The sequence below is a fragment of the Microtus oregoni genome, unplaced genomic scaffold (genome assembly GCF_018167655.1).
Source record: "Microtus oregoni isolate MIOR12 unplaced genomic scaffold, Mior012 000100F_ref0000014, whole genome shotgun sequence".
Classification (NCBI taxonomy): domain Eukaryota; kingdom Metazoa; phylum Chordata; class Mammalia; order Rodentia; family Cricetidae; genus Microtus; species Microtus oregoni.
The window spans coordinates 2,423,214-2,445,934 of record NW_024544713.1 but is presented as its reverse complement, the minus strand read 5'-3'; the positions used below and the strand labels follow the sequence as shown (position 1 = coordinate 2,445,934).

Genomic DNA, 22,721 nt, shown 5'->3' with positions numbered 1-22,721 from the left:
GCAGTTCTAACGGGCAACTGGTGACCCAACAGTGGTAACTCACAGTCAAGGGCTGCACCAGCAACTGTTAGGGTGTGGCCCCCCAGTAATGTTCTGGCTCAGACTGGGGGCGGAGTCTGATGGTGGAAACTTGAAGGGTTAGGGACAGTGAGAAAGGTGGGAGGGGGCAGAGTGGAATTGGGTGGGGCGTGGGAGTCCTTCCTGGGGCGTTTGGGACCCTGGCCTGTCCCCCCACGTGGCCGGAGTGGCTGCACTGGGCTGGGCCGGGCTGGGCGGGGCGATGCCCGAAGTCGCAGGCAGGCGGGCGGGAGGGCGGGGAGAGGCGCGGAAGCCAGGCCACATAAAGGAGCAAGCGGCGCAACGGGGGCGGCTCTTTCCTGGGTGGGGTTTGTAAAGTCGTGGCCCGTTAGCAGGAAGCGGAGCAGTCGCCCTACACTAGAGTGGGACCCAATCTGAGCACCTGGCTCTCCCGAGTCCTTGCCGAAGTGTACTGTGCGCTCAAAACAGCCCGACAGTTTCTAGCCAAACTTCACCAACTCGTCCGCCTTTGCCGCCACCATGCCGAAGACGGTGAGTGCTGTGCAGGGGCACCGACTCTGTCGGTCCTGGGGGCTCCAGTTTGACCTTTGCAACTCTTTGCCTGGGGGCTTGCCTGGCCACAGGCCTCCCGGGGATGCCAGGCTGTCCCTCAAGGTCCTAAGAAGGAGAGGATAATGGCGTCCTGATTTGAGCGCTCTAGACGGCGAGGGGGTGTCCGAACTAGACATGTGGTTAAGGAGGGGCCAACCTTTCTTAGGGTCCAGCTCCCCACCTCTGGGATGAGGCAGTGGAAACTCGGGGTTGTTGGGCACTGGGACGAGACTCTACTTTGGAGAATATTTCCCCGGCCCAGGAATTGGCGCCTTTCAGAAGTAAGGCTACTACTGTCCCAGAAGAGCCCCATGGTAACAGAGAAGCAGGGAGGAGAGAGGAAGTTGCTCAGGGCGGATCCCGCACGCCCATCCACCTTTCCCACAGCCGCCTCCCTTCTTCTCGACTCCTGCTCTGTCCCCTTCCACCGCTCCTCCGCTCAAACTGCTTTCCCCTGGGAGATAAGGGGATGTAGGGGGGGGGGCTCATCTGCTGGGTTACTTCCTTTTACCCAGGGGTGCAAACACTTCACTAGGCACAAGTCTGTGGAGGGGCCCACTCAACCTACTGGAAGAGAGGGCAGGTTTCTCTTCCTCTACGAAATCCCTGGTAGACACAGTGCCTCTCTATCCCCACAGGGCTGTTGTGTGAGGTACGGGTTTTCTCCTGTGGGGGCCACACCTATCTAGTGTAGTGGTTGATTAGAGATCTGGTCTCCACCCCACTGGCTGTTGCTAGAAGAGCAGAAGCCTCCAGGGAGTGAGGCCTAGGGGGGCCGGATGCCCAGTAGGGAGGGGTGGGGGAGGGGTGTGCTTGACTAATGAGCTCTGCTTGCTTTTGTGCAAGTCACTCCAGGTCCTTGTTCATGAAGGCCCGATGACCGCTGTGACTTGAGTCTCTTAGGTGAAGGAGCTTGCTGGGCTGCTATGTTGTATGTTGCTAACCCATCCATCTTCCTGGGACTGCGTGAGCCTGGTGGAGCTCAGATAGTGACCAGGATGCTTAAGAAGGGATGAGGGCCCCTGGGAGGAGAGGAGAGTGAATAGCTAGGGGGAGGCCTTTGTGTCTCTACTGAGGTTTGGCTTCCACCTTACTGCTTTCCGGCTTTGCTGCTCTGTCGTTCTTGCCTTCATAGAGCTCGGTCCTTAAGAAGCACAAGTTGTTTTTTTTTTTTAAATTTTTAATTTTTTTTGAGAGAGTCTCATGGTCTTATGTAAAATTATACTTGCGAAAGCCTATACATATGTGAAAATATACTTCGTTCTCGTACACTGCCCTCCTGCCATCTCTGTTACCCCCAGATCTCTGGCAGGTTCTTTTCCTCCCCTCAATCGTGCCTTCCTTCTATTTTCTTACCACATGTATTCCGTTGCTGGGCTTCTTGGTTTTGGTTCTTTTTGAAGCAGGATCTCACCCTATAACTTAGGCTGGCCTGGGACTCCCCAATTAATGCAGATCGGTCCTGAATTTTTACCAGTCTTCCTGCCTCGGCCTCCACAGTGCTGAGATTACATGCTTGTAAACAAGACACCACACTCCTGGCTTGTTTTGATGGTGGTCTGATTTTAGCCCAGGCTGGTCTAGAACTCACTTTGTAGCCCGAGGTAGTCTTAAAATCTCTTGGAAGTCGTCCTGCTCCACCCTCCCAATTGCAAGGATTATAGGTTTGAGCCGTCACCAAACTTGGCTGCTACTCCTTCTCTACTGTGAACTTAACCATTTACTTCTAAACTATGAAAGACAGAACGGGAGTGTAAAATCAAATGCCTTCGTTTGTATTAGCCACGGTCAGTTTCACTGTTAGAGCCAATTTTTCCTAGCCAGGCCAGCCTGCATTAAATCTGTTGAAATGAGACTTTCTTGGACCGTTGTCTGGTTGCTAGTTTTCTAAGTCTTGTCTTTGATGTTTATCGAGACAAGGTTCCACACTGCAGCACAGGCTGCCAACTCCTAGCTGTCTTGTTGCAGTCCTAGGAATGCTAGGGTCATGGGCTTTCACAATATGGCCAGCCCATCTATCCCTTCTGGAGAGAAGGCAATTCTAAATTCACATGTCTTTCCTGGGACTTGGAGAGGTGGCTCAACAGTTAAGAGCTCACGCTGTTCAGCATTGGGTCTCAGTGCCCACATGGCAGCTTATAACTGTCTGTATCTCCAGTTCTAGGGTTTCTGACTCCCTCTCCTGGCCTGCTTGGGCATCAGGCACAAATATGGTGCACATACATACATGTGGCCCAAACACTCATGCACATAAAAGAAACCCCTTTCTTTTCTTTTTTTTTTTTTGACGCAGGGTTTCTCTGGAGCTTTGGGGGCTGTCCTGGAATTAGCTCTTGTAGACCAGGCTGGCCTCTAACCCACAGATATCCACCTGCCTCTGCCTCCCAAGTGCTGGGATTAAAGGCGGGCACCACCATCATCCAGCTCTAAATCTTTCTTTTGAGGAGGTCTTTCCCTTTCACTCCCAACTTTAACTTAAAAAAAAAGTCCAAAGATTTTGGATACTCTTTTGGGTTCTCTAAAAAGAGATGGTGAATTTTCAGGGTCTTGAGGGTTTTTTTATATTAAGCTTTATGATTTATTAAGTGCTACAATTTATTTATTTACTTAACTTACTTAACTGGTTTTATGAAACAAGGTCTCATATATGCCACGCTAGGCTTGAACTCTGATGCTTTTGCTTCCACTGCCCACCCAAGTGCTGGAATATGAGGCATATGCCATCATACTTGAACAATTACCAATTCCAATTTTTCCCATGGCATAGGTGAAGACATTGAAGCTCGCGGTCAGGGAGGACCCACCACGAGTGATACAGCGTACCAACAGGAAGGTTCCAACTTGAGTCTAGGTCTTCAGCGGTCAGACTTGGAAAATCCCGTTTGGTTTACGGGGATTCTAGCTTTAGAGCATCAGCAGGCCAGGGAAAAGGTGCTCAGTGGTCATTTGATGCTATCCTCCAGGATAGCAATCGCGGAGCCCAGCTCCTTGAAGTATTCCAAAATGTCTGGGTCTGCATTCAGCTAAACTTTAACAGGGGCTAAGAACTGTTTATTTTCCTGCCATTCCTAGCATTGCTTGAGCCACTGAAGTGGCACTAAAGTGGTACTTGGTGAATAGGGGGCAGAATTTCAGGCTTCTAACCCTTGAACCAGCCCTGCCTGGACACTCAAGGGTGGGGCGAAGGATCAGGAATGAAGATTGTGTGAGAGGCTTCTGCCTCTATCCACTGTCCCACCTCCCAATATGTCTCTTGTTTTGGGAGACAGGTTCTTGCTCTGTAGCCCTGGGCGGCCTATAGGTTGGTTTTTAACCCACAGCGGTCTTCTGGACTCTGCCTCCCAACTGCTGGAACTACAGGTGTTAACTGAGGCTGTTTTGTTTATTTGGAGAGTCTCGCAGTGCAGCCCAAGTTGGCCTTGATTCCAGGCCGTCCTGCTTTCCTGCCTCTTGAATGGTGGAATTATATAGTCTCTCCCACATTAAAACATTATTTAACTTATTTGCATTGTTATTGTTATTGGTATGTGTGTGTGTGTGTGTGTACGTGTGTGTACAAATGGAGATTAAAGGGCAAGTTTCAGGAGTCAGTTCTCTCCACTCTGGGATCTGGGAATTAAGCTCAAATTATTAGCTTTGGCCAGTAAATGGTTTACCCTTTAAACAGTCGGGAAAGCCACTTGCTTTGTATTGTTTGTGACAGGATCTTATGTTGCCCAGTTCGCATTTGAATATATATATATATATATATATATATATATATATATATATATATATAGCCAAGGATGACCTTGACCTCTATCCTCCCACCTCCGCCTCCCGCGTGAGTGTTACAGTGTCCAGCTTTTCTCCCACTTTTTGATTTTCCAATTTTTGAGCCCTTTGTGAATGTGTAGGTGGTGGAGAACAGAACAGGAACCATCTTGGGGATTTCATCTATGCTTATCCATGACAGACCTCTTGCACAGGGAAGGAAAAGTCAAGGCATAAAATAGTCTTTACTTTCATGTTAATCTTGGGGGAAAGGTTGCTCTGTGGATCAGTGATAGGTTGGTATTGACTGTTGCATTATTTTCTAACTGCCTCTATGGCAGCCTGTAAGGATAGTGTTGCCAGGCATGGTAGCTCATGCTAGTAATTGTAGTACTTGGGAAGAAGAAAGATTGCAGTGAGTTTGAGACCAGCTTAAGTGTTATAGAGTGAGGGTGTCTAAAATCTCCCCCACAAAAGGTGGTGTCTTTTCTTTGGTCTGCTTTTATCATCCAACTGCTTTGCTAGGTTGTGGAAGTGGAAGGGACATTTAGAGGTCTTTCCCCATGCTTCCAAATCTAATTCTCTATGGATGAGAAGTGATGACAGCTACAATTATTCTGAACTCTGTTCTAATAGTGTTGCTTGGCAACAGTCTTTCTTAGGTCCCATTGTATATTCCTGGGAGTTCACCCCCACCCCCACTGGAATTTCTAGATGCAGAGTCCCTGGAGGGGGAGATCTGGCTACCAACAGTACTATCAGGGTTGGGCTTTTCATGGCTACACTGGCTCTGATCTTCGAAGATAGATCCGACTGGGATCTTTGAAAGATAGAATTGAGTTTATCATGTGCTTCTTCCTTAACTCCCAATCTTTTCTCTCTGCTAACCCCACCTCATTCTTCTGTCCCGAAAGAGGGAAAACAAGCAAACAAGCAGTACAAAAGTGGTCTTTTGGGGGTCTGTCCGTTGGTCAGGTCATGATGGGGATAAATGACCGTCTTTGCTGTTCATCCCTCTTACTTCATGCTTGATTGAGCTGAAAAGCTTCTCAATTCCCAGTTCTATTTGTGGTATCTATTTGTGGTAGAAGAACCCTTAGTTTGGAGGGTTAGCTCAGCAGTTTGGATGGCGGGTGTTGGGAAATAGAAAGTAAAACTGAGCTTAGAATATTTGTTCTCCTTCTATAGAAGACGAGATGTTCTTTGATTTTTAAAGATTTAGTGTGTGTTATTTATATTTGAACAAATAAAAACTTTGATTGAAGTCGGGTGGTGCTGCTGCATGCTTTTAATCCCAGGACTCTGAAGACAGAGGCAGGCTCATCTCTGAGTTCAAGGGCAGCCTGGTGTACAGTGTGAGTTCCAGGACAGCCAGAGGTACACAGAGAGACCCTGTCTCAAAAAACAAACAAACAAACAAACAAAAACCCCCCCAAAAAGAAAAAGTGTTTCTAGGACCTTTAAAGTTCTGTGAATGTATAGATACCTGTATAGTTTAGAATAACTGAAATTCTAAATCTTGACTGATTCTGTTTACAGAATTAAGCAGATATCTTTTTAAACATTGGTTTTTGAAACCCAAAGTTCCTGTTGGTTCATAATTGACCTGAAATGTATGAGAATCTTCAGACTCAGCCTCCTAAAAGTATCTCAAGTTGTCATATTAAGCAGAAGACTGAGGAAGATTCTACTTGTCTCATTTTCCTTAACGTTTGTTAAATCTACAGGTATATACGGCAGAGTTAGTATAAGTTAATTGTGCTTATCAGTGTTGTTTCACAACAGCAAAGATGGAATGAAACGAAGGGAAATAAAGTTCTGAATGATGAAGAAAGTCTGGGCGTGGTGGTACAGGCTTGCAATCCCAGCACTTGGGAAGTACAGGCAGGATCATCAGGAGTTCAGGGATATTCCCATCAAATAGAGAGCTTGGATACAGCTTAAGCAACCTGAGACATTGTCTCACAACACAACAGAAGAGTTACTCACAGTGGGCCATTAGCTGATTTCTTTCTGTCGGCTCTCAATATCTCTTCCAGTTTATCATAAGGGACCTGTACCAATAAGAGGTAACTATAGGTCCCCTTCTAATACTGATTTTCTTGACAGCCTTCATGGTCCAGTGGTGTAGCCTTGGCTTTCCTGATTTCACATGCATTCTTTCAGAAAGTCTGTAGGATTTGAGTGTCTTTGCTGTGCAGAGGGTACTGGGAATGCAGAGTTGATAGTGCTTGCCAAAAGCTATTATCTTGTCTTCCTATGCTTTGCAGAATCATTTGTTGAGAATGTGGAGTTTCTGGGTCACTTCATTAGATCCTGCCAATATTACTGGCATGATTACTTTTGGCTAGTTCTCTGTTGAGTCTTAAGGTTTGGGCCGCTTTGTATTTTTCCTTACTAGGCAAGAAAGAAACCAAATGACCCTACATTGTGACGGTGGTAAGTTTATTGAAGAGCTCTAGAAAAACAGGAAAAGCTTTAGAAGAGTAGGGTGTGGTGGCTTATGCCTGTAATTGCAGCACTCTGGAGACTGAGGCAGGAAGATGCAGTGACTGAGGTCAATCTAGGCTATGTAGTGAGTTCAATGTCAGCCTGAATAACAGCAAAACCCTGTCTTCATAAAGAAACAAATAGAACCTTTGTATGTTTCCCGACTTCTTCTCTCACTTTGTATAGTGCCAGCATCATAGATTTCCTAGAGTCTCACTGAAACGTTAGGAAGATAGTAGGTTCCTTTTTGTGGGGAGAGAAAGCTATATTGAGACAGATTTCACATAGCCCAGGCTTGCCTTGAACTTGTGTAGAGGAGGATGTTTCTACTGCTTCCATCTCTAAGTATTGAGATTACAGGCATGTGCCACCACAACTGACTGGAAGCTATGAAGCTCTATCTCAAACTTATTTCTAAATATGGTTGAGTAGTTAGAGATATTGGTAGATATTAAGAAGATGGTGAAGATAAAGCATTCTAAGGTATATATATTACCAATGAGCTGAAGACTGAGTACTATGGGGTACAGCATTTCAAATAAATGCATCTGCACTTGGAACATCCCAGAGCTTCCTCAGCTCTAAGATCCACTTAATCTAGTTTTTTTTTTTTTTTGAATCAGGGTTTCTCGCAAGAGTATGTTCAGTTACAGAAAATCTGAGCTGGCTTTCTAGTTCAACCTTCGTATTTTTGATGAGGACACTGAAACCCACAATAAGGAAGAGATTTGAGTGGGTTGATTCTAGGTCTAGGACATCTTGCCTGATGCCACTATCAAGGAGGATGTTTAGTGTTTTCTGACTCAGCTGGGGGTGACTTGACCATCATGTTAGTGACTGTACAGCAGTCCCCAGGGACTCTTAAAAATGGCCATAGTCACGTCCTGGACTTTACTTGGGAACTCCGTAGCACTTCCCAGATAGCTGTTTTATCTTGACTGTGAAGGGCTGGTAGGAGACAGATGGTTGAAGGTACCTGGTGAGAGGATATTTTCCTGTTTTCCTGCTTGGGATAAGGCCTTTTTGTCCTAAAAGCCACATTTTTCTTTGAAAGAGGATTTTGAGTCCAGGTTGAACTTGATCTAGTTATGTAGCTGAGGGTGACCTTTTGAATTCTGCTTCCACCTCTCCAACTGCTGGATTACAGGTGATCACTACCATGACTGAGTTTTTTGAATCCCTTAAAATTATTTATTTATGTACATGTATCTCCCTCTCTTCTTTTCCCCTTCCTCCCCAATCTGTGTGTGTGCGCGCACCCCCCCCCCCACCTATGTGTGGCATTGTCTATGGCATGTATGAAGGTCAGAGGACAAGTTCCAAGAGTCAGTTTTCTCCGTCCACCAATTTGAACTCAGGTCATTAGGCATAGTAGCCCTTTTACTGGCTGAGGCAACTCACTGCCCTCGTATTTGTTTCTTGTTTTGAAATAGATCTCATGAGCCCTGGTTGGCTTTGCACTTGGCTATGTAATCAAGCCTGAATTTGAACTTCTGACCTTCTTATCTCTATCTCCCAAGTGTTGGAAGTATGGACTTGTACCTCCATGCCTATTAATCTCTGACCTCTTTGAATTCAACCTCCCTCTGTCTCTTGCATTATAAGAATACTATAGCATTTGTCTTTCTAATTTGAGGCTGTAGCAACTCTTTCAGTATAGTCTAGAGTCAACTGATCTCAGCTCTCAATCCTCACTTTTGGGTGTTTTACTAGTGAGTCAAGTCTGGGGAAGGTAGTTAGCCAGAAAATGACATTTTAGGCTTTCTTAGAAAGGATGTAGGATTAACAAGTACCAACTCTAGAACTAGACTGTTGGGACTTATTCCAGCTATGTGACCAATGAGGTGTTCCTAACATGCACAAAGCCCTGGGTTTCATCTCAACTAAAAGGAAAAGGAGCAAAGTAACGACCCCAGCTATAACTCATTAGTTGCATGCGTGCATACACTGAAATACATATGTGTGCAGGCACACCTACATGCATTTATGATGAAAAATGGTTCCTACCTTCATGCTTCTGTTTGAATTAAGTCAAGAAATAGAACTCCCTGAAAACTTTTCTCTTCTCCCGTTGGCTTTGTTGTGAGAGGAGATGTTGGGGGGAAGTGGAGGGTTGAGTTCTCAGCTTGTGATTGTGACAAATGGAGGAGTATGATGCTTGCTGACCAGAGCCTACGTACGGCATGGGCACCTTGGATTCTGAGACTACAATTTGGGGATAATTTTTTGAGTACTGTTCTTTGGGTATACCTGGCAACAGAAATTGCAGATTTAATTTGATATAAAATTTGTGTGACTGATGAAAATTTGTATGGTACTGATTGAGGCAAATTATGGGAAGAGTTGAGGTTTGAGCATTTGGACAAAGTAGAGTCCTGAAAAATTACATCTTGATTGTGTATTTGGGAGATAATAGGAGCCAACACCTGTGAGAGAAAATAAAGCTTCTCTATGGGGCATTGCCAGCGTTTCTTCTCTTTAGTTCTGGTCTCCTTTAGAAAGATGGACGAAACCTCATTCTTACTATTTGTATGAGGCAGGATTTTACCATGTGGGTCAGTGTGGCTTCAAACTCACAGAGATCTACCTTCTTTTGCTTTCTGAATTCTGAGATTAAAGGCATGTGCCACCAAGCTTGGAAAAGCCATGTTATTCTAAAGATAGCTGAAGTAGTTTCTTCTCTTGTCATTTTGTTCTAATCCACCCCCATCTCTGGGTCCAGGCCTTTTTCACAAATCTTAGGCAGATTTAAGTACATCTAAAGGCTCTTTTTTTGATGGTTATAATCTTCAGTTAGTCTGTGAGATGGAGTTGGAGGTGTCAAGGGGAAATTCAGTATGATTGTTGTTAAGTTGCATACGTCTTTGCTATCTTCAAGGGTTTAGAATAAGCTAAACACCTAAAATCATCATAATAGACACTTATGAGGAGTCTGACAAACCTATAAGTGTTTTACTAAAACTAAAAATTACATGGCCGTTTTGTCTTGGATTTGTTCTTTCTGCAGCATGAAAATATCAGCAACTTCAGAGAGATGTAAAGGTAGAACTTCCTCCCCAATGTCCTTTATTGTCCTTGGTCGCTGGGGGCATGGGGAATCTAGCATGTACCCAGGAAGAATATCGGCCATTTGGCTTCAGGGTTACTTTACTTCTCTTCTTTGGGTCCTTAGGGGGGTGCTCATGAAGCGTTTGAGGTGGCTCTGAGAACACTTTTGTCTATTTGTCTTCCTGCAATAACCTAGGCATTTTCTTATGATTGGGAGTTTGCTTCCTGGCCAAAGGCCAGTTGCCAGAGGAAACCAGTGACTAAAGGCTTCCTCCCTGTGATGTCACCTTCTGGAACCATTCCTCACGATTCCCTACGAATCAAGTGACCTTATTTGGCTATTTTTGCCCCCCTCAAATGCCCATCTCACCTCACTTAATCCCCTGTTCTTCATAGCAGCGACTGCCTTCTTCAAGTTTTCGCAGCTCTACCTGTAAACTGTTCTCCTTAGGTAGAGCCCTGAGAGGAGGAGGAGGAGGAGGAGGAGGAGGAGGAGGAGGAGGAGGAGGAGGAGGAGGAATGAAACGTGAGGAGGATGAGAGAGTGGGTTCTGGAATGCCTGTGATTTCTCCACCCTGCTTGCTTAGATTTTCTTGCCCTCTTGTTCCTGCATAGTTACCCCTCTTTAGTTTCTTACCAAGATTTCTGACTGCTTAAGTGTGGTCTTGCTTGGCCTGTGAAGGCATAGAGGGTGGGGTCGGGCTCGAGCTCTCAGCATCTGAAAGTATTCTTTTGGTACAGTAGGGAAAGCCTTCCAATTAATAAGGCCAAGTCTTGGCATGTGCCTGTCGTATGCCTAGGTTTCCTTTGGCTTTCTTGAGCTGAGTCAAAGGTCCATCTGCCTCCTTTCCCCAGTCCTCAGATTAGGTTAGAAGAGTCGAGCTTTTGCTGCAGAATGCTTCAGGCTCTTATCTCCTTGTCTTTTCCTTCCCGCTTTAAATTTCCTTTTCAGATGATTTTAGTTTATTATGTGTATAAATGTTTTGCCTGCCTGTATGTCTGTGCACTGCTTGCATGCCTGGAGGTGAGAAGAGGACATCAGAGACCTTGGAACTGGAGTTAAGTATGGTTGTGAACCACCATGTGGGTGCTGGGAACTGAGCCCTGATCCCCTGCGAGAACAGCACGTGACTGCTAAGACATCTCTCCAGTGCTGCGCTCCCCCGTTTCCTGCTTTAGAGTAGAAATTATGCAGTGGAAGCAGTAGGAGGCTGAATCAGGATATCTGGGTGACCTTGTACAAACATTTTCATGAACCATAATTTCTTTATGTTTGAGACAGATCTTCTGATAATGTGTTTACTCTTAAAGAGAATAGAAAGATGATATTTGTGTAGCGACAGAGAACAGTGAGTGTTTGAAGTTGTCCTATCCCCTATTAACGTGACTTTGAGGATGTTTTCTCCCCCAGGTATCAGCATGTAAACATTCATTTCAGGAACTCTACTGTGGGGACAGTGACTTTGCGAAACAGCTCTAGACAGTGCGCCTTGGGAAGGACCTTTCTGTCCACCCTGACGACTAGAGTGGCTGGCTAGTTTTGGTTCCAGAGAGAATCGAAGACCACTGGAACAGCCATACTTCTCTCAGGAAGGGGATGACCAGGAAACAAGCCAAAACTGATTGCGAATGAGATATCCCCTCTCTTTATACAGAGCCTTTTTGGGGCTATGGGGTTACTTTTATTTCCAGCCTTGCATTACTAAGATTTCCTCTTCTCTGAGTCACTGGTGTCTCTCTGCTGCTCTTGTAGAGGGAGAACTTCATGTGTGGCATTAGGTGGAAAGAAGAAGAATTTCTAGGCAGGGAGTATTTTCCCCACATACTCCCCATGCTTGGTGTTGGGCTTTCAGCTCACCCCGCATTCTGTGAATATTGTTAGGCCTATACACCAAAGGTGATGAAATCATGAATTTGTTGTGAGGGCATGTTCCACTGATAGAACATAAGAAAGCACATGCTTTTACTTCCTCCCTAGCTTCTCTGTCTTTGGCCCAGTACTTGCCTGTGAAACCTGCCTTGCATCTTAGCCATTTAGAAAGTGGCCCTGAACATGAACCTCATGGGTTCTGAAGTACTGGTAACCGTCTTCCTTTCAGGAACAATTTTCTTAGGCAGTTTGCCTACAGATGACTTACTTGTGTAAGGCTCTGTAATGCTGTTTGGAAGAAGTTTCTTTCCCAGCATTGAGCTGGAATGGTTTCTGGGTCGCAAAGGCAGTTCATTTCTTCTGCTTTGTTGGCAGCTCCTCACTCTTCCATGGTCCCCATATGGGATCTACCAGTTGCAAGTGGTAGATCAAAATGGCTTTTGGTGAGAGACCATAGGCAAGCAGGTCACTAAGGAAAGTAATGTGTAGTTAACCAGGAGAAGAATGGGCATATTTTTCTATTTCTTCTTTTTGTAAAATGTCCCATGGCATATGAAAATGTTTAGTTTATACAGAGAACAATCCTTCTAAAACCAACTTTAACATATTAGTTCTTATTTAGATTTCTTGCCATATGTTACATTCATACCTTAGTTTTTCTATGGCACATTGATTTGAACATATGAACTCCTATTTCTTTACCCATCACTGAAAAATGGTTGGGTAGGTGCACATTTAGGATTATTTTTCTCAGTATTTCATCAATATTCTTAATATTCCAAGCTGGCCTGCCTGCAATTTACTGTGTTGTCCAAACTGGCCTTGAACTTCGGGAAATTGTCCTGCCTTGGGCCCTGAAGTGCTGGGAATATAGATGAGCATCACCACTCCTGGTCACTTTTTTTCTTAACAGTGGGCATTTTTTAGGGTTGGGGTTGTAGCTTAATTGGTTGAGTGTTTGCTTTGCATGCAATAAGCCCTGGGTTTGATCCCTAGTGCTGCATAAGCTGTGAGTTTGATCCCAAGCACTGCATAAGATGGGGCAGTGGCTATATGCTGTAATCCCCAGTCATTTGGGTGGTGCAGGGCCAAGGACTGAGTGTAAGATCATCCTTTGCTTCACAGCGACTCTTAGGCTAACTTAAGGTACATGACACCTGAACTCAAAAAAAGAACATTTTAATGGCTTTATAAAATTCCATCCAATGGCTATGTGTTTCTGTAGACGTGTTGAGTTTCCTTTTTTTTTTTTACTTCAGTAAACTTGTAGATTTAAAAGCTTCTAGCTTAGCCTATAGCTCAGACTTGTCCCATTAGCTCTTATAACTTAATCCATTTATATTAATCTACGTTCTGCCTCGTGTCTTCTTACCCCTCTTCCATCTTGTACTTCCTGTTTCCTCTCTGTGTCCCCTGGTGTCTCTCCTGCTCCTCTCTGTGTCTTCTGCTGTTTCTCCTGCTCCTAGATTCATTTCCTTGTCTCTCTCTACCTGGAAGTCCTGCCTAACCTCTTCCTGCCTAGCTAATTAGCTATTCAGCTCTTTTTAAAAACCATTCAGGTGTCTTGGCAAAGATACATCTTCACAGTACAAAAAAGATTATTCCATAACACAAAATTTTTCTTTTCTGTTTGATATAGTATCTCTTCCTGTCAGTCCATTGTAGCCTACGCTCAATGTGTAGCCAAAGATCCAAGGATGACTCTGAGCTCTTTATCCTCCTGTCTCCATCTACCAAGTGCAAGGTTACATGCCTGTACCACCTTACTCATAAGTCTCTATGCCCAACTTGTGTTTGAAATAGGATGCCACTTTGTAGCCCAAGGTGGCCTAACATGCAGTGTAGCCCTGGTTGATCATTTTCTTGCCTTAGGTTCTTCAATAGTAAAATTTCAGGTATGTGCTACTGTACTCAGCATGGGCAAACCTTTTGAAAGGTTTTAAGTCAGCAGTAGACATAGAGAGGGAGAAACAGCAGAAGTTTATGTAAGGGATCTTGCATGACACATGGGAGGTACTGGTAATAGACAAAAGACTTCTCTCTCTCTCTCTCTCTCTCTCTCTCTCTCTCTCTCTCTGTGTGTGTGTGTGTGTGTGTGTGTGTGTGTGGTATGATGTTCTATTAGCAGCTATAATGAAGAAGGACCTGAGTCAGTGCATAGAAAGCCAAACTTAATTTTGTAACTAATCACTTATTTTCTTTTAAAAGGCAATCTGTTCTTTATTCACTTGTGCTTGTTCAATGTGCCACTCCACCATGATTTTGTTGTTGTTTTGGTCTTTGGTATTTGCTCGTTTGTTTATTCATTCATTCATTCATTCGTTCATTCATTCATTCATTCGTTCATTCATTCATTCATTTGTTCATTCATTCATTCATTCATTCACTTATTGGTTTATTGAGACAGAGTTTCAGTCTATCACCCGGGATGGCCTGGAACCATTAGGTGTAACAGGATATTGGCCTCATACAAGTTACCCTCTTGCCTCAGCCTCCCAAGTACTGGGCTTGTAGATATGAATCACCATGTCCTGTTACTAAGCAGCCTCTTAAAGGGCTGTCACTTGTGTGACTCCTATCCTAACCCTTTCCGAGTGCAGAGATGCTGCAGCTTTCCTGAGGCCCTCATGGGACCCTCATAGTCTAGTTTCTTTTTATAAGGACATATTTGTAACATAGTTCCACCTAGCCCAGCATGGCCCTGCTCAAGAATGACTCAAGATGGGAGGTGCTCTCTTTAGCAGCAGGTGAGTGTGCTAGAGAAGGGTCCTTCACGCTCGTTTAGATAAAGGTAGAAGGATTTGTAGAAGCTGCAGTGAAACTGGGACCCTTCCAGGTCTCCTCACCCCAGGATTCTTAGAACAGTGTTAAGAAGCCTGCTCATCCCAGTTGTGATGGGCCAACAGTTTAGGGGGGAATGATCCAAGCTGAGTTCAAGGTCTTTGGGGGATAGGTACTCTTTTTTTTCTTTTTTTCCACTAGGGTATCATGTATCTTTGCCCGACCCAGAAATCTGTATGTAACTAAGGATAGCCTTGAATTCCTGATCCTCCTGCCTCATTCAGCCAAGTTTTGGAATTACAGGCGTGTGCTACTACATCTGGTTCATGCAGTGCTGGGGATTTCACCAAAGGCTCTGTGTGTGCTAGGCAAGTACTCTGTCAATTGAGCTACATCCCTTAGCTCTGGGTAGACATTCCTGCTACAGCATGCTTTTTGTCCTTACCATATTCTACACATAGCTTTTTGCTGCTCTTTTATTTATTTGCAAGCCTGGACTTTACTCTAGGATTTCTGTCTTGTAAAGAAGCACATGATTTTAATCCATGAATATTATCTTGGTCAACTGTAAAACATCACGGGAAGGGTCTTGTTCAAAGACTAATAGTAGGGCCAGGGCTCTAGCTCAGTAGAGTGCTGGGTTTGATTCCTAGCACTGCATAAATCATGTGTGGTGGTATACCCATAGAGTGTTAGCGTGCAGGTGGTGGATGGATGCAGGAGGATCAGAAGTTCAAGGTCATATACGATTGAGTTTGAGAGCAGTTATGATAGGTGAGACCCTGTCACAAAACAGGGTCAGAAAAGTCAAGTCAGGCAGTTAAGTCAGCTGCAGCGGAAGTGTTTTTGAAGTTGAGACCACTCTCTGGATTACATTCTTCATTCTGTATTAGCTGAAACCTCTAGACCAGTTGTTCTTAACCTCCCTAGTGCTTTACCCTTTAATAGTTCCTCATGTTGTGGTGACCCCCCAGCCATAAAATTACTTTCATTGCCACTTCATAAATGTAATCTTTGTAATATAAATGTTATGAATTGTAGTGTAAATAAATATCTGATAATGCAGGATATCTGATATGTGATCCCAAAGAGGTCGATACCTATAGATTAAGAACCACTACACTAGAGTGTAAGCTGAACCCCTTGAGTGAGATTGGTTCTCACTATCCATTATATAGCCTCTATAGCATAGTGCCTGGCACAAAATCGGTACTCAAGAAATGTTTGTTGACTAGATACATTTAGCATTCATTAAATAGATATGCCAGCAAGCCAACCAGCTCCACAGTGTGCTGGAAAGCACCTAGCATAGATTTCTGTGGGTCCTGGCAGAGTGGAGTATAATAGTGCCAAGGCATGGAAAAGCAGTGTCCTTGCTGTGTTCCTCACAGTGCACATTTATCTGGGAGTATTCAGCCTGATTACAGTTAATTTCCACTCTCCCTTTCCATGTCTTCACACAGCAGTTTTCCTGCCAAGGGGGAATATTGAAATAAGAGCATTTAGTGGATTCTAATAGGCAGCTGTGTGAGCATTTCAATCTGCCTTTGTGGAGCAGCCTAGAATTTGGCTGTAGAGTACATATTTGAGGCATTACCTAGTGTAATTTTTTTTTGGTATGTGTAGTGCTCATTATGGCACAGCCAGTAGGCAGGACTGAATTATGTAATCAAATCTGAAGAAGTTAGGGCAGAGCCAGGCATAGATGGGTTGGATAACAGGGAAACCCAGGAGATCATCTTGGAGGTCCCAACAGCGATTGCTGCCTGAGAGCTCAGCGCTGCATATCTTTGCAGATTTGGGCATGTTTTGTCAAAGTCGGATTCTTTTATGGGAAGCAGAGAGGTTTTTTTCCCCCACTCAATTCTGAGATAAAGATATGGATATCATTGGGAAGGTCTAGTATTCTGTTTGGTAGGTAAGGGTACATGTTATAAAATAGAGCCTCTGAAGGTTATCTTGCTTTTGTTCTGTTTTATTTTGTTTTTGAGATGGAATCTCACTAAGCGGGTGTTGTATGGCCCAGGACTTGGAATGCAGACCAAGTTAGTTTTGGACTCACAGAGATCTGTCCGCTTCTGTTTCCCAAGGACTAGAATTAAAGGCACGTGTGACCACACCCAACAGTTAGTTACCTTATTATTAAGAGACCTTTCCCATTTGAATTTAAAGGAATTTTCCCATCTCTTTTGCAGTTCTGAGCTAGACATTGTGCCAAGAATATTAATAGACATAGACTATAGGATAGATTTAAATGTACATTGTCTTTATTTTATAGTTTCAGACTTGACTTTTTGGCAGTACTAGGAATTCAACCTAGGGCATCGTATATGCCAGTCAAGCACTCTGTTTCTCAACTACATTCCTAGCACTCTTTCTGGTCCTTGTTTTTATTTTATTATATACTATTCTTAAGATAGTTCGTGTAGGCCAGGTTGGCCTTAAACTTGCTGTATTGCTGAGAATGACTTTGAATTTATGATCCTCCTGTTTCTGCTTCCGGAGTTCTGATATTACATGCCTGATGTATACTCTTTATTTTGGGAGGCCTCACTAATTAAACTTAAACTCTCTCAGTAGGTCAAGCAGGCCTTGAACTTGAAATTCTACTGTTTTAGCCCACCCACAGAGTAGCTAGGATTACAGGCACAGCTGTGAACTTGTTTGTTCATTCATTTCTTTTCTGTTTATTTGTTTATTTTTGAGGCAGGGCCTTTCTATGTAGCCCCGCCTGTCCTGAAATTCTCACTGTAGACCAAGTTAGTCTCAAACTCACAGATATCCATCTGCCTCTGCCTCCCAAGTGCTGGAATTAAAGGTGTGTGCTACCATTGTTTTTGTTATGAAATGATTACATTATTTGCTTTGATGAAAAAACACAAACAACAAACCTAGGGCCAGGCATGGTGATGTACATCTGATCTGTAAATAGAGCACTGCACAGGCAGAAGGATTATGAGTTGAGAACAGACTAGTTTACATAGTGAATTCCAGACCAATGAAGGCCACTTTGCCGGACCCTCTGTCTTAGTTTGGGTTTTTATTGCTGTGAAGAGGCACTTTGACCACAACAACTCTTACAAAGGAAAACATTTAATTGAGGGAAGCTTAAAATTCAGAGGTTTAGTCTGTTATTGTCATGGCAGGAAGAATGATGGAGTGCAAGCAGCTACCTCTGCTGGAGAGTTAGCTAACCTACATCTTCATCCTCAGATAGTAGGAAGAGAAAGTGACACTGGGCTTGGCTCCAGCATTTGAAACCTCAAAGCCCACCCCCAATGACACACTTCCTCCAACAAGGCCACACCTGCCAATAATATCACTCCCTCTGAACCTGTGGGAGCCATTTACATTTAAACCATCATAACCTCACAATAAAACAAACAAATAAAAAGAAAGACAAAATTGAAAAAAAAAGGTGAATTCTGTTTTCTGTGTCTGACTACTCTTCTGAGAGGACCACTTTTAACCAATATAAATGTAGACTCGACCTTTCCTTTATTTTTTTCCCTTCTTTGTTTTCCTATTGAGTTGAAGTCTCTACATAAAGCCCAGACTGACCTTGAACTTTGAACTTTTCATCCTTCTACCTTAACTTCCACTTAATGGATTACAGGTGTGTGCTGCCATATCCTGCAAATGTAGACTATTTTAAATACATTCTTACGAATGAACCTTTAAGCACGCATGTTGCACTAACTAATCTGTGTTGTTTTGAAACTTACTTTGCTTCCATAGAGCTATGGGGAAGACTGCATAGGTATAGAGTAGTTATCTTGCCAAATCAGGTTTTAAAATTTTGAATGGGCATATTAATAAACAAATTAAGAAATAGGTGAAACTTAGTGCATATAAAGAGTGCATATGTTTTCTCTTCATTTCTTTTTAAGATATTTGATTAAAAAATTATATGTTTCACTGGGTGGTGGTGGCACATGCCTTTAATCCCCAGCACTTGGGAAGCAGAGGCAGGAAGATCTTTGTGAGTTTGAGGCCAGCCTGGTTTATAGCATGAGTTCCAGGACAGCCAGGGCTGTTAAACAGAGAAACTCTGCCTCAAAAAGCCAAAAAAAAAAGTGTGTCTCTGTGTGGGTATGTGCGTGTGAGTGCAAATGACTTTGTAGTCCAGAAAAGGGCATTGGATACCCTATAGCTGGAGTCACAGGTGGTTGCAAGGTATCCAACATGTTTGCTGGGAACCAAACTCAGGTCCTCTGGAACAGTAGTGTGTACTTTTTTAACTGCTTAGCCATCTCTCCCGCCCCTGCCCTCATCTTTTCTTTTTGAGACAACATCTGTAGTGATATTTCATTTGTATTTTAATAAATAAAGCTTGCCTCATGTTCAGAAAAGCAAAACAGCCAGCCACTCGCTCTTATCTCTACCTCAGTCCAAAATGGCGATCCTGCCTCTAGTAATCTCAGAATGAGACTGTGAGTGAGAGCTGTCTCCTCCCGTTTTACATTCCTCTCTGGTACTGGGATTAAAGGCATGTACCACTAACACCCGGTTTCTGTGACAAACTAATGTGGCTACTGGGATTAAAGGTGTGTGTCACCATTGCCTGGAATGTAAGGCTGACCAGTGGGGTTGTTTTACTCTCTGATATTCAGGCAATCTTTATTTATTAAAATACAAATGAAATGTCACTACAAACATCTCAACATAGTCCAGGTTTGGCCTCCCACGGGCAGTGTAGGATGGTCAAGTCAGATGACCTTGAATTTAGGATCCCTTTGTCTCCACCTTCTCAGGGTTGGGATTTCAAGGTTGAGCTACTGAGCTAAGGTGCTGTGCGCGCGACCCACACTCTTATCAAATGGGAAATAAAATATATCCTGAGCACTTGTTTGCCTAGGAGAAAACATGCACTGACAGTGGGATTTGTGGCCCTTTCTACCGCAACAAAGGATATGGAGAGTTGCTTCCCTTCCCGTGCTCATCCCGAAGGAGAAATTGTTGTGGTTTCACGCATATCTAAATGCTCTGTGAAGTACGCGTTGGTAAGGCAACTCACGTTCCTGTGCATAAAATGGCCTCTTCCCCTATTTTGCGGGTTTCCAGTTTGGAGTCGTTTGTTTCTAGGCAGCACCTAGATGAGAAGCCTAGTTCTCGGAAGACTGCTGGAAGATGAAGCTGTGTGAGATGAAAGAAACAATGGAGTCCATCCGTATGTGTGATGGTGGGTACTTGCCTTTCAGGCTCTAAAGAAGACCCGGTAAGAAGCCTGTCAGTTAGCAGTGAAGCAGCTAAACCTTCTCCCTTTTTTAACATGCATATTAGGGATCTCCTCTGTGTGGCACCAGAGCGGGCTTTGCAAAGTGCTCTCAGGTGCCGAGTCAACAGTTGAGGGAGACAGTCACTTGTGAAACACAGATGTAGATGTAAACAAACAAACAGAGAAATCCAGCCTCTTGGTTGCTAGTCCTAGTCTGAGAAAGTTGCTCATTTGAGAATACTGATAATTTGGTAATACCAAGCCAAGAGAGGAGAAGCGGAATTACCTCCAACACTGCCTTCCTTTTTCCCACTGTAGTAGACCCGCCTGACTCCTATATTGTCAGTTGCCAGGCTTCCCCAGTGTGTGGAGAAGATTTTAAGTTTGCCCTCCTTTTAATCAAGCAAACTCCCCCACCAGAGGTTGACATCCCCCCCCCCTTTGCTGGGCCTCCAGGCCGTTGTAGGCCTGATTGCTTTCCCCTTTAGACAAACAGGAAGTGGCCTACAGACTGAGTGTTGGAACTTTCTGACTTCTTGTGAAGCAGAGAAAGCAAAGGTCAGAGATCACTTCCCAGAAAGAGAAAGGGAAGGGCATTTTCCTCCCTCCCTCCCTCCCTCCCTCCCTCCCTCCCTCCCTCCCTCCCTCCCTCCCCCATCCCCATCCCCCTCTGCTCCCCCCTCCCCCCTCCCTCCCTCTCTTCTTTCCTTCATTCACACAGTTTTAGTAAGTAGTAGTGGCTGGTCTAGAACTCATTACACTCACTACGTAACCAAGGCTGACCTTGAACTTCTGATCCTCCTACTTCAAACTTTGCAAGTGTTAGGATTACAGGTTTGTGGTGTGCTGTCATGCTCAGAAAGAACCATGGATTGGGATTGTTTTTTTGAGTGTGTGTGTGTGTGTGTGTGTGTGTGTGTATGTGTGAGGGAGGGAGGGAGGGAGGGAGGGAGAGAGAGAGAGAGAGAGAGAGAGAGAGAGAAAGGTGTTCTGGGGATTAAACCTATGGCTTTGTGCCTGCCAGGTTAGAGAGCTAAACCCCAGGTGCGCATCTATATGGTTTGTTGTTTAGCTGCATAAGATTTGCATCCAAGGTAGCACCTGGCATTTATTGTGGGCCAGCCTTGTGGGAAGGTCAGTGCTTCTGTGTTGTCTGTGTGACCTTAAGGTAGTCCTTTAACGTCACTCAGTTTGGTATTCTCCCATTGGTGAAGTGAGGATGATTGTGCTAGCTTCAGAGTTAATGGGCAAGTTGAATAATGTCAAATTGGAAAGCTCTCAACTGTTAGGTCTGTAGAAAGTCAAGCATATAGGATTCAAGTGCTCAGAAAAGTTTCAATCATGTTTTAATGGCCAATGTTGACAAAGGCAGCAGAGCATGTCAGATGAAAAACATTCAGCTCTCCATTAGGAATGGTTATGATATTTAAAAGGGTAAGCTTCAGTTATCAGAGAAAGTTCACTTTGGATCAGCTTATTCATAGTCCATTTGGGATCAATGAGGCACTGCTGTATAATCAGCTTTGAACTCTCTACTGCCTGGCCTAAGCCATGTGACCACAGGGCATGGAAACTGTTGGCTCTTTCAGGGGTAGTCCAATAGAGGATGTAATTAGTCGAGTAAATATGCTCTCTCGGATTTCCAGTGTAAAGGGTCTAGCTTGTGGTTGCTATAGAACTCCTTGTGTGTGCCTTTGTTTTTAAACCGGGATCTTGTAAAACCCAAGAAGCTGCCTTGGAATTTAGCCTGTTTAGACCAGGCTGGCCTCAAACATCTGGTGGTCCTCCCACCTCTGTCCCCCAAGTACTGGAATTATTAACCCATCTTAAATTGATGTGGACAACTGATCTTAATCACAAAGAAATAGCAAAATTTACCATCTAGAACAAGGGCTTTTCTCTTGTAGGTCATTTGTAACTGACCTCTAGGCTGTGACCTCAGGTCTAGTTGGCAAAGTTAGGAGGTAGGGATGCAAGCTAGACCTTGTGTGAGTGTGCCCTGTATGGACTGGGTTTTAGGGAAGGTTTGAGTAATTCCTCCCTAAGCTCCACTGGGATTCACCCTTGCTATGAAGAGCCAAGCTTGCAAGATCTCGGAAGCCATTAAGACTCCTTTTAAGTAAGATCCTTTAGCTGTTGAGCGTTCAGAAAGGGAAATTCTAAGGTTAGGGAGCTGAGATGGAGTTCTTCTTTTAGGGGATAACCGTCTGCTTTATAATAGTTTCCTATTTAAAATTGGCAAGTCAGTTATGAATTAGACACCCCCTATCAGGTTTTCTGTTATTGCTCTATAAATATTTTCATGTACTCCCAACTTTCTTGCTTCCTTACCCTGCGTCTGATTTTATTTTTTTTTTAAAGACAGATAAGGGCTTATACAGCCTAGTGCTGAGATTACCAGTATGTGCCACTACCTGCTTCAATGTTGGGAATTGAAGGAGTACAGAGACTTCATGGGTGGTATCTAAGCCTTCTGCCAACTGAGCTATATCCATTCCCAGCCCTCTCTCTGGTGGCCCAGATAAGACAAATAACACCAGCACAAATGGTGGTAATTCCTTGCATTTGCCATACGTTTTATAGTTGTAAAGCCCCCCCCCCCTTTACTGTTCTTCATAAATCATTTGATATACACTAACTTTTCTCTGCTTAGCAGGTTAGGAATGATCTCTTCATAGGGAAATCAAGGCTCAAAGTGGGTAAGGAATTGGAAAGATGATCTAACCAGTCCTGGGGGTTGATTTCAAATGTGAGGAAGAAGATGAGTTTTGGACTCTGCAGGATACCATGTGGGAAAGAGAACACACATTGCTTCCTAAAGACTTGGACTTTCTCTCACGAAGCCAGGGTTCTGAGATTTGCAAGGAAAAATCACTTTTGAATAGTTGGTCCTTCCCCATTCTGGTAATTGCTAATCTCCCCCAATCTCTC

General features: G+C 44.0%; 1 protein-coding gene across 1 annotated transcript in view; it reads left to right on the top strand.

Annotated features, from left to right (window-relative positions):
- The first annotated feature begins 483 nt into the window (after nucleotides 1-483).
- LOC121443141 (moesin-like) overlaps nucleotides 484-22,721 on the top strand; it is a 69,407-nt gene continuing 47,169 nt past the window's right edge. The window contains exon 1 of the mRNA XM_041644819.1: nucleotides 484-570. Within this exon, the coding sequence (XP_041500753.1) occupies nucleotides 559-570 (12 nt within the window). The 5' untranslated portion in view covers nucleotides 484-558. The remainder of the gene's footprint in view (nucleotides 571-22,721) is intronic.